Source organism: Gymnoscopelus microlampas (genome assembly GCF_963454915.1).
Source record: "Gymnoscopelus microlampas genome assembly, chromosome: 23".
Taxonomy (NCBI): Eukaryota; Metazoa; Chordata; class Actinopteri; order Myctophiformes; family Myctophidae; genus Gymnoscopelus; species Gymnoscopelus microlampas.
Window position 1 is genome coordinate 22,534,197 of NC_139960.1, and position 13,274 is coordinate 22,547,470.

The window sequence follows — 13,274 nt, forward strand, 5'->3', positions numbered from 1 at the left end:
CAATGGTAATTAAAATGACTTTGAATGAACCCGCCTAATGACTGGAACTCTGCAAACAATACTTCAGAGTAGAACAAATAAATAAATTATAAAGTGCATGCTCACATTTGATTAATGACTTGCATGAATGGAGGAATGAACTGATAATCAGAAATGATGAAGCTTAACCATTTAAAAGCGGCAATACCACGCAGGATACCACTCACACACTCCACTACCTTCCATGTATTTATTTTGCACTGCAACTTCCTGGTTAGTGCTGGCAGTCGCAGGGACTACTTTCTTGTAGAAAATTAATTATTGTTGTAGTGACTGTTTGTCCAAAAATCGGGACGCTAGGGTTAAACTGGTTAAAATGCTTATTACACTGCAAAATAAATAACCAAATAAATAATCCAAAAATAAAAATGCCAAAAATGTTATTTCCTGTCCATGCACCTGCATACAGTATGTACTACATGGCTATGTGAAGTCACCACGTAATAAAACAAAATATTTACATCTCTGCAGAGAAGTGACAAGTGTATATGAGCTATAAGCCAGGGGGTAACCAGCAGTATTTGTGGTGTGAGATGCAATTCTCAAAGCCTGGGAGAGCAGAGCGCTCTGGACAGCGATACATGCCTGGCTCAAGGATTTGTTGATGGTGTGGAGAATGGAGAACAATGCCCGAGGACAAATGGTAGGGAAATGAAAAATAAATATAATGTATAAATAAATAAATAGAAAGGTGTGAGCATGTTCTAAACTAAACATTGATTTGGCGATTAAACTAAAGAGAGGTAGCCTGGTTCCAGACGAATCTGCCGTTGCAAAATTGCATTGCACTTTAGCCCTGCAGTGTGTCGTGTGATATTGTCTGGCCACGCGAGGCTAAAAGAGAGGATGAACACAGATTAAATTGGTTTGGCGATGAATGATGGAAAATGCCCTCTTAAGTGTTGTCCACCTCAAGAATGACAACTACAGTATAAAGATAATCAACGATGATGATGGGATTATCCACACTAATGAACGGAAACATTCTGTAAACATGTTGAACCGAACGCGAGTGACGTGATGAACGCAACGTCCTGTAAATCGATTTTGATTGGCTGTCGCAGCATGTCTTTGTTTCTATTTTTCATCAAATTGCCTTGAACGTGATCCCAATGATATTGTTCCCCAATGTCAGAGTTAGAACCATTTTTAAAACATGTTGTTAATAGTTATCGCTCTTTGTGTTGCTAGCCATTTATCCTCCACTGATGACCATGGACCTGATATTTGATATTTATGAGCCTCCAGCTCATGGTCCTCAGAACCTGCATAGAAGTTTCCTGCTACTAAAGCAAGCACGCACCCACCCACCCACCCACCCACCCACCCACCCACACACACACACACACACACACACACACACACACACACACACACACACACACACACACACACACACACACACACACACACACACACACACACACACACACACACACACACACACACACACACACACCCCTCTTCTCCAGTCCCATTTAATGTGCTGCTAAAGTTTGGCATGCCAGATATGCACCAGAGAGAGTCAATATCATAACCGGTGTGGACATTTCTGTTATTGACTTTCTCAGTCATGTATTTATGTAATTGTATCAGCCACCGACCAGAATATCAAAATATTGCACTCAGTGGCACCTGCACGCCATGTGATGGGCTCCCCCTGCTGTTAGCTGGAGGAATAACAGCAGAGTTTCAGAGCGAGAGACTTTGAGATAGAGAGAGTGAGATAGATAGAAAGAACAAAAATTAAATACCCTAACCCGACACGGGGTAAAATGTAGTATGCTATAGCTGAAGTCAGCAGATGATAGCAGATAAAACATCTCTAAGGACTGCTGACCTGCCGGACTGCACAGTGTTTTCAGGTAAAGAGAAACCCAAACTGTCCTTGAATCTGCTGTTGTTAATGATCAATTGTTTATTTCTGGTATGTAAAGTAGTCTTACCTCCTAGGACTGAGTCAGAACAAGCAGACGGCAGATCGCAAACATGGCATGTTGTGAGCTTGTAGATCAGCTACTTTTCAAAAGATTTTTAAATACAGTTTAGCCATATAACTTGTGAAACGGGACGTTCTGCATAATGAGTACTTTTACTGTTGGTACTTGTTTAATTTTGATGCCAATACTTTTGTACTTTTTTTTTCAAGTAAATTTTGTTACCGGACTTTTGCTTGTAACAGAGTGTTTCTACAATGCAATATTGATACTTTTACCTAAGTAAAAAATGGGGAGTACTTTTGCCACCACTGCTTGTAAGTAACTACGATGACTTGAACATAATTTGTCCCAGTTTGGCAACACTTCCCCTTCCCCTGTCCTCATTGTGTCCTCCTGTGCCCCTTCCCCTCCCTCCCCCCTTTGCACTCAGATGGGAAGTGAGGAGAGGTTAAAAAAAAAGAAAAAAAGAGTCACATGAGGTCAGTGAAGAAGCGTAATTAAAAAGGTTTGCTCATTAAACCTTTAGAAGCTCTTAATTAGAGCTGCTCTCTGCCTTCGGGAGATAGTCACCTAACTTGGGGACTGCGCGTGTGTGTGTGTGTGTGTGTGTGTGTGTGTGTGTGTGTGTGTGTGTGTGTGTGTGTGTGTGTGTGTGTGTGTGTGTGTGTGTGTGTGTGTGTGTGTGTGTGTGTGTGTGTGTGTGTGTGTGTGTGTGTGTGACTCAGAGAGCAAAAAGAATGGAGGACATTCACAAAACCTGCAATTAAAAATCATCTCTTTCTCTCTTTCTCTCTCTCTCTCTCACACACACACACACAGAACAAACAACCTCATGCATGCGCTACAAAGTAGACCAGGACTCCCTTCACTGCCAGCAAACCATTTATCATTGAGACAAGAAGACGTGATAGTGTCAGGAGGGAAACAAAGAGAGAGAGAGAATCTCTCTCTGTAAGCAAGGGAGAGAGAGTGAGAAGATATAGTTTAATGAAAAAAAAAACACAGGGAACACACCTGGGACCTGACATGAATATAGGTAATATACAAAAAACAGGTGAAGAAATCACAAATTGAGGCTTTAACCTTTGCTTTTATATCTATGCTGTCCAGCGCGAAACTGCTAACTCCAAAACGCTCATTGTTCAGGAAACGAAAAAACAAAATATACGTTTTTCAGAAAATTAAGAAAACCTTATATTTTTAAAACAAAGCAATACTACCTCATCAAAGTTGGTATAGTGACTGTATATATTGTGAGATACTTGCATGTGTCATTATATTATCAACACTTTACCCAAATCGCCAGCGCGAGTGGAGTTAGTAGTTTCAGACCAGCAGCAATCATGCTGAAGTGGAGTTAGGTGTCCAAACAACAGTAGCTCCACTCGCTGCTGAGAGAGAGGTTTCAAAAGGGTACAGATTCCCAAAAGCTAACAATGGATCTCCAAGCTCACAATGCATCACAACAACGTGTGAATTAATGCCCTGATGCTTCATGACACTTATTATATAGGCCTACAACAATAAACAGGACTTTAAATATTACAATAACTTCTGCAAAGAGGTAGTAGAACACTAGCGCGACAGAAATGCTATGAACGTCTTTCTTCTTATCACAATGCTCTCCTCATTAAACACTTCATAGATTTTAGAAATATAATTACTTGTTTTCATAACATTAGCGTCAGTGCTAAGTTTGATAAACAGGTACACTGCATAGTTTTAACAGACTACGGGGAGTCTGTTTACGTGTTCCTCCTCGTTCACTGCGCAACGCGCACTGCTAATGCTGTGAAGCAGCACTGTGTAGAGGAGAGGGGGGAGTTGTTTGTTTTTGACAGACAGTTTGAGGATCCAATGGAGTTGGGAGTTTTCGTCTGAGGCGCTTTTTAATACTTTTCATAGGTTCAAATGTTTAGATTTTTTACACAGATGTGATAGCGTCGATTTATGAAAAAAAAAAAAAAGATGAAAATGGAGTTAGCTGGTTCGTCCCGGACACCGACGATATGAAATAATGACATCTTAATACTATTAAGATGTCATGGACGGTGTTTCCAAACATATTGCTAGTTTAACCACTTGAAATGCTCTAATCTTAAAATAATAACCTAAAATATGCAGCAAAAATAGCCGATCTACAATAGGCTTACAATAGGCCTTGTACATAGGCTATTCTTGCTGTGCAACATGCTGATAGAAGTCATGCTGGCTTCTATGGAATCCAAATGACTGAAATCAGTCGTGGCGACTGAGAACTTTAATGCAATTCTGTGTGTGTGTGTGTGTGTGTGTGTGTGTGTGTGTGTGTGTGTGTGTGTGTGTGTGTGTGTGTGTGTGTGTGTGTGTGTGTGTGTGTGTGTGGTGCATACCTGTACGGTCCCGTCCTCGCGGCCCAGGGCCACGGCAGAGGGTTGTCTGCAGATACACGTGCAGCGAATCCTTGATGGCTGCTCCTCAGACTGGAACAACACTGCTCCTGACCGACCATCACGCACCTGAAAACCCACACACGGACAGTCGGACACACATAAGTATATACACACATACACAAACACACGCACGCACACAAATCATGGCAACAAGTCCCAGCTAATTTAATGATTTTTTTTATTATAAAAATTCAACATTTAAAATGACGTGATATTTAATGTAGAGCGAAAACAGAAAGGTCACTAGTATAGAGCCTGGAGGGACTCCGGTCAACCAAGTACAAAACTCCTCACATTTAGCCAAACTCTTATTCAATTATATCCCTTCAGGTAAAAGACTCCTCCACTATTAAAACCAGAACATCTTGCTTCCACAATAGCATCCTAAATGCTTCACTGGCTGTACTATAAACTTGCTCAAACTCCTTACGCACATGCACTTTAATTTGTGACTACAAGGGCATGGGCCATATTATCTCCAACGTGTGGAAACCTCATATGTCTATTGTCCAAATTCAAAAATAGTACATCTACAAGCTCGAAACGCAGCACGAAGCGACGCGTTTTGGGCTTGCGGATCTGCTACTTTTGATAGTTTTGTGCGATGCCGTTGTATGATCAAAGGGCATTCATTTATGAAAAAACTAAAAAAGTTAGAATATGGAGATAAGAGTCCGAATCATTGTAATGTTTTGGTGGACACTTCTTGTATGTATTGTGTGTTTAATCAACTGTAAAGATGTTTTATTGAATGTTGAATCTCACCTGCAGTCGGTTACAGTTGTCGGCAGCTGCCACAGTGAGGTCATTGCCGTTGAAGATGACATCAGAGTCTCTCTTCAGGGACACGGCTGATGAGGTGTGTACTTGTTTAGTCTCCCACAACTACAGGATTAACAGCACGTGAAACGATTATCACCAACTGTTTACTGTACATATCTTTCTTTCTTATTACTACTCGTATATGATGTTTTTGCATATTACCGTATATTAGTGTTTGTCTTTAAATGTCTCGATGTATGTATTGAATACACAGGACCTTAATGGAAACAAGCCCTGAGGGCTTATTTGGGTTGTCCTTTTAGCATTCTTTTGTATAAATCTGTGTCACCGTGCCATTTTCTTCCAAACTGTTCAATCAAAGGAGATATTTGACTGAAATGACATACTAGATATCACATGGGAAAGCCAGCATCGACAGCCCCATAACATCCCAACAGTAATATCTGCATTTCATGGTTAAACCATCATCAGAATCAAACATTGCACAATTTTGCCAATATGTTGTCATATTTTCCTATTCATATTTTAATATAGTACTTTTCAAAAACAGGTTTACAAAGTGCTTCACATATAATACACTAGAGTTTCGGGGGGCTACGCCCCCCTCAACCCCAGCCGCGCACGGGGCTTTGCGTTTGTTGGTCCCTCCGTGTCCCTGTGTCTGTATCCGTGTAGCTGCAGCACAGAGTGGGCAGTATAGATGGGGATTATGGCTGTTAGAGGCATGTACGCGCACGGGGCCCGCGTGGGCGTGTGTATATGGGGGTAGACAAATTGTCTAAGTAACATTTGCAAAAAGGGAAAAAAAAAAAAGAAATTGTAAGAAAGTGTAATGTAAAAGTTACAAAATGATGAAAAATAAGTAGAAGAAATTATATTTTGTATGTTTCGCGGACCACCAGGGGGTCCGCGGACCCCCTGGTGGTCCGCGCGGAAATCGTGGGATGAAAATTTCCAAAAGGAAAAAAAAAAAAAAAAAAAAAAAATATGAAGGTGGTTGCTTGTTTTTCTGAACGCTGGCGAATGGCAGCCCTTTCTGCAAGATGGCGGCCGCCTGGTGTTGTTGTGAGTACGTGTATTTGGGGGGGGGGCGGTCCTGCCATTACGTTAGTTACTGTAGTTGCTGTGGAGCTACATAGTTCTCCAGAAGACACACACAAACATACACCATCTACAATGGACGAACTGAGCAGCAATATAGACATTCACCACACGAACGTGCATTGTTGACAAAGTGATTGCACAGCCGCTGCAGGCATGACAACCAGGTTAGCGTTAGCGACATGGCAGCTATCACAGCGCCCTGTCCGTCGTGCTGCAACTGCCTGTGATGGCTACAGCAGTAACAGCAAGCTGTCTGCGATGCCATTGTCTGGAGACTGCTCTTAGCGTGACACGACCAATGAGAGTGAGCGCTGTAGTTGTTGCTAAGATACGGTGGCGTCTCTGCCCCATAGCTTGTAGATCTCTCACACATGATTGGCGTAGGCTGCGTTGCCAGGTCTGACTTTGTGTGTAAGCAATGGTCGGCTTATTTTTGCGCGCCTTTGGGCTCGTTTGCATTGTGCGCACGGCAGCGCTTGTTTAGCGTACGTCAGCGCGACGTGGCAACGGACGTGGCAACGTGAAAGGTGATTGGCTGGTGAAAAGAAACACCCGACGTTACACCAGAAATGGTGCCTGGAGAAAATGGTGACCAAAAAAAAAGTGTGGAAAAAAAGGAAAAAAACCCCGCAGCGGCTGCCTGCTGTTGTGGTGATGAGGTCGTGCGCACGGTAAACGGTACGAAGCTGCCTCCCCTTCCGTTTTGTCCGACATTTGGTGAGTAGAATTAATTATGTTGCGCGGTGGAAAAGGTGTAGTGACCAGTGAGATGTCCCCTACGCGAGGCGTAAATTCAGTGCGGCCGCCGTGGCGAGTCAGTAGGCGACATGTGGTCTGGCGGTGCGTTGTTTATCCGATAACAGAGCTGTGGGGTGTCACCACCGAGGGTGCGGAAGTTGCTCGCCATTTATATAGTTAGATAAACAGGAAATATAAAAGCAATTCGATGATGGACATTTAAAAACAAAGGAACAATAAAAAAATAAAATAAGAGTGAAAGCAGAAAACTAGCTGACCAATCCTTCTAGCTAAAAGCCAATCTGTAGTAATGAGTTTTTAAAAAACTTTTAAAAGCGGACACTGAAGTGGACTGTCTAATTTGTAGCGGAAGTTGGTTCCACAGAAATGGAGCCCTAGCAGCGAATGCCCGGTCACCTTCCGTCACAAGCTTTGTCTGGGGGGGGGGGGGGTCAAGTAAAAGTTTGTCAGATGATCTAAGATTACGGGTGGGTATGTGAGGAGACAGGAGGTCAAAAATATAAATAGGAGCAAAAAGACCGTTCAGTGCTTTAAAAACAAACAATGTAATTTTAAAATCAATTCTGAACGCCACTGGTAGCCAGTGCAATGAGGCAAGAACAGGGGTAATGTGACAATATCTCCTGGTTCTTGTAGGACTCTAGCTGCTGTATTTTGAATGAGTTGAAGGCGATTGATTTACTTTTAGTATTTGGTATTAAATAATGATAACAATAAAGGAATTAATTGGAGACTTCCTGGAAGATTGCATCAATTATCGGCCATCTTTCAAAAAAGTACTGATAATAGTGAGGCTTTCGAACACCATGCTTTTGTCAATAAATAGATTTAGAAATAAAGTTTAACCACCCATTTGAAGACTGGAATGTGGCAACACATTGATGTGTACAAAAAAGTTTGCACTCTTGTGCACTCTTTCAACTCACAACTAACAACGAAAATACGGACAAACCCACACTCCCATACAGACTAACCCATACTCCTATAGTGACTAACCCATACTCCCATACTGACTAACCCATACTCCTATACTGACTAACCCATACTCCTATACTGACTAACCCATACTCCTATAGTGACTAACCCATACTCCCATACTGACTAACCCATACTCCTATACTGACTAACCCATACTCCTATACTGACTAACCCATACTCCTATACTGACTAACCCATACTCCTATACTGACTAACCCATACTCCTATACTGACTAACCCATACTCCCATACTGACTAACCCATACTCCTATACTGACTAACCCATACTCCTATACTGACTAACCCATACTCCTATACTGACTAACCCATACTCTCATACTGACTAACCCATACTCCTATACTGACTAACCCATACTCCTATACTGACTAACCCATGCTCCCATACAGACTAACCCATACTCCCATACAGACTAACCCATACTCCTATACTGACTAACCCATACTCCTATACTGACTAACCCATACTCCTATACTGACTAACCCATACTCCTATACTGACTAACCCATACTCCTATACTGACTAACCCATACTCCTATACTGACTAACCCATACTCCTATACTGACTAACCCATACTCCCATACTGACTAACCCATACTCCTATACTGACTAACCCATACTCCTATACTGACTAACCCACACTCCTATACTGACTAACCCACACTCCTATACTGACTAACCCATACTCCTATACTGACTAACCCATACTCCTATACTGACTAACCCATACTCCTATACTGACTAACCCATACTCCTATACTGACTAACCCATACTCCTATACTGACTAACCCACACTCCTATACTGACTAACCCATACTCCTATACTGACTAACCCATACTCCTATACTGACTAACCCATACTCCTATACTGACTAACCCATACTCCCATACAGACTAACCCATACTCCTATACTGACTAACCCATACTCCCATACAGACTAACCCATACTCCCATACAGACTAACCCATACTCCTATACTGACTAACCCATACTCCCATACTGACTAACCCATACTCCCATACAGACTAACCCATACTCCCATACAGACTAACCCATACTCCTATACTGACTAACCCATACTCCCATACAGACTAACCCATACTCCCATACAGACTAACCCATACTCCTATACTGACTAACCCATACTCCCATACAGACTAACCCATACTCCCATACTGACTAACCCATACTCCCATACAGACTAACCCATACTCCCATACAGACTAACCCATACTCCCATACAGACTAACCCATACTCCTATACTGACTAACCCATACTCCCATACAGACTAACCCATACTCCTATACTGACTAACCCATACTCCCATACAGACTAACCCATACTCCTATACTGACTAACCCATACTCCCATACAGACTAACCCATACTCCCATACAGACTAACCCATACTCCCATACAGACTAACCCATACTCCCATACAGACTAACCCATACTCCCATACAGACTAACCCATACTCCTATACTGACTAACCCATACTCCTATACTGACTAACCCATACTCCCATACAGACTAACCCATACTCCCATACAGACTAACCCATACTCCTATACTGACTAACCCATACTCCCATACAGACTAACCCATACTCCCATACAGACTAACCCATACTCCCATACAGACTAACCCATACTCCTATACTGACTAACCCATACTCCCATACTGACTAACCCATACTCCCATACAGACTAACCCATACTCCCATACAGACTAACCCATACTCCTATACTGACTAACCCATACTCCCATACAGACTAACCCATACTCCCATACAGACTAACCCATACTCCCATACAGACTAACCCATACTCCTATACTGACTAACCCATACTCCCATACAGACTAACCCATACTCCCATACTGACTAACCCATACTCCCATACAGACTAACCCATACTCCCATACAGACTAACCCATACTCCCATACAGACTAACCCATACTCCTATACTGACTAACCCATACTCCCATACAGACTAACCCATACTCCTATACTGACTAACCCATACTCCCATACAGACTAACCCATACTCCTATACTGACTAACCCATACTCCCATACAGACTAACCCATACTCCCATACAGACTAACCCATACTCCCATACAGACTAACCCATACTCCCATACAGACTAACCCATACTCCCATACAGACTAACCCATACTCCTATACTGACTAACCCATACTCCTATACTGACTAACCCATACTCCCATACAGACTAACCCATACTCCTATACTGACTAACCCATACTCCTATACAGACTAACCCATACTCCCATACAGACTAACCCATACTCCTATACTGACTAACCCATACTCCCATACAGACTAACCCATACTCTCATACAGACTAACCCATACTCCCATACATACAAACTAACGCATACAGTACTCCAATACGGACTGCAGTTCGTGGGAGAGAGAGAGAGCACATCTTTATCAGATAACTTCTCATGTTTGGCGTCAGACTGACTTTGATTTCACCTTAGCGGGAGCCGAGGTAAGTAAGGCAACGGAGAGATCTGCTGATGTACATGAAACGGCAACACTCACTTACCCTGACAGTTTGATCATCAGAGCAGGACAGCAGTAGAGAACCATCAGGAGAGAACTGGACACCGTACACCCAACTGAGGTGACCGCTGCAGTCAGCCATCTTTTTATTGGTTTCAATGTCCCACAGCTGGTAGACACGCGCACACACACACACACACACACACACACACACACACACACACACACACACACACACACACACACACACACACACACACACACACACACACACACACACACACAGACACACAGACATGTCACAATAGTGTTCATTATCTATAGATCAGCTTCTAGAGTTGTTCAGATACCGATACCAGTATTGGAGAAGCTGCCGATACTGCCTAAAATGCTGGTATCGGTAAGTATGCCAGTCTATGCCATTCATGTAATTCATCACAGGATGATTTCATTTACTTTCATTTTGAATGCTTCAGTCGATGTTGCACGACTGTCTAATACTCTTACTTTACTATTTACGTTAGTATTTTACTAACTTGTAGCTGCACATTAACAATTATGAATGGGATTTTGTATTCATTCCTAGATCGGTGCTTCTCAAACGTTTTGAATTCAAGGACCCCCATAACCCGTTTGGTTCCATTTGTACACTCTCAGAGTTACAAACCTGTAAAGGTCCATTTGGAACCCCTCAAGGAACCCCGAGGGTCCCTGGACCCCACTGTTGAGAACCATTACACTCTGGTATTGGATAGGTATTGTACTCGGTATCGGGAAGGAAGAAATTGTATCGGTACATCTCTATTTACATCACACTAAAGCTGTGTCGCGTTAGTTTGCCAGAAGAAGAACATTTTGCCGTTTGACCTGGTCCCCTTGAGGAAAAGAGATTTTTTTTCCTACTGGTTAAAAAAATATATTTTTTTAGCTAGGGTTACTTATGAAAAGATACACGTTGGGTTTAGGTTTAGGATAAGGCATTTAGAGGTTAGGGTGAGGGGTTAGGGATAATGAACTTGAGATTATGGTTAGATGTAGTTACTTTAAGATCAGGGTTAAGGTTGGGTGTGATTATGATTAAGGTTAAGATCAGTGTTACGGTTAAATTTAGGTGTTGGTGAGGTTAGGGTTGAGGTTAAGTCAAAATGGCATTTCTGATGAAAAATGTGTTTTGTTGTCTCCACAAACTGACAGTTCAGTAGTGAGACAATTCTGTGCGTGTGTGTGTGTGTGTGCGTGTGTGAGTGTGGTACCTCCACAGCGTAGTGTGAGAGAGCGATGGCCAGTAGGTTACTGGTGGGACAGGCGTGGCAGTACTGCACCGTGCTCAAACGACTGGTCCTGATCTCCAACAGCATGTCCACCGTCTCCACGTCAAACACCTACCCACAGCAAGGACACGCTTGTTACAACACACTGACATTCACAACAGAGACTGGGGAACAGAGCAGCTTAATTTGCAATCCAGACACAATGTTGAACCTTTCTGCTGGACGGGCTCATATTAAACACACAAACACACACACACACACACACACACACACACACACACACACACACACACACACACACACACACACACACACACACACACACACACACACACACACACACAGTGTTTGCATAGACACCAGATGGACAGACGTGAACAACGGGGAAAATTATTTCATCAAATTCAGAGAAGCATTTCCAAATAGTTTATCAAACCATTCACCCCATTACACCGGTTAGAATCCCATGTGCATACACACTAATTGCATCATTGTTTAATTTCTACACTTGATGTCTTTTTCTCCCCAATTTCGCTGTTCTGCCAATTGCCCTTGAACAATGTACTACACTACATGGTCCCCGTCTCTGCTAACACACACTGATGGTCTGAGGAGGGTGCTGACAACCATGTCTCCTCCGACACACATGGAGGCATCAGCCGCTTCTTCTCAAGGGATTCACGGGGAGAGTGTAACGTGTGCGGAGGAATGCGCTCCACTCCCTGCATAAAATGATCCATGTTTAGTGTGTGTAATGAGATTGACACCGCCCCGTCTTCATACAGACACAAGGTGGCGCCTCGACTAACCAGTAGGAGTCACTAATAGTGCAGTGACAAAGAGCACAATCCCCTGCCGGCTTCCCACCTGCGAACATGACCAATTGTGAAGGAGGTGAACCCCAGTCTCCAGAGTGACGGGGTGAGTCCATTTGCCCTGTTTAACTGAATCGAGTGCTACAGTTTTTCTTTGGGTTCAGCAGTTAGGAACAGGAAGTGGCCCATACTAGCCAACTAGCCAACACACAAGAGGACGTTGAATGAACTGAAACCAGCGCTCCCCAAAACAACAGGTTTGGGGATCTGTTGGGAATTGATTACATGAAACGGTCACCTGTGCGACTCAATGTTTGTAAACAAATAATTGGTCTATATACACAATCTACAAATATACACGTAAATACAATTGTACTCACAAAGACAGCATTCCTGGCAGCGCATATGACACGCCTGCCGTCAGCGGTCCAGGTGCTACACTTGACGTGCACGTCGGTCTCGGCATCACTCTCTGGGAACTGGCTGTTAACGTCAATGCTCTTCCACTCGTTGGCTGACGATACCTCAAACAGCTGGAGACACACAAACACACATACACGCACGCATGCACACGCGCATACACACAGCCAATGTCAGCAT

The 13,274-nt window shown here is 43.0% G+C and overlaps 1 protein-coding gene across 2 annotated transcripts in view; it reads right to left on the bottom strand.

The window, feature by feature from the left end:
• apaf1 (apoptotic peptidase activating factor 1) overlaps positions 1-13,274 on the bottom strand; it is a 63,854-nt gene that overhangs the window by 39,152 nt on the left and 11,428 nt on the right. For both annotated transcript variants that reach the window (XM_084050318.1, XM_084050317.1), the window contains 5 exons: positions 13,055-13,207; positions 11,842-11,970; positions 10,632-10,757; positions 5,177-5,296; positions 4,352-4,477 (listed from right to left, as the gene is read on the bottom strand). In XM_084050318.1, the coding sequence (XP_083906444.1) occupies positions 4,352-4,477; positions 5,177-5,296; positions 10,632-10,757; positions 11,842-11,970; positions 13,055-13,207 (654 nt within the window). The remainder of the gene's footprint in view (positions 1-4,351; positions 4,478-5,176; positions 5,297-10,631; positions 10,758-11,841; positions 11,971-13,054; positions 13,208-13,274) is intronic.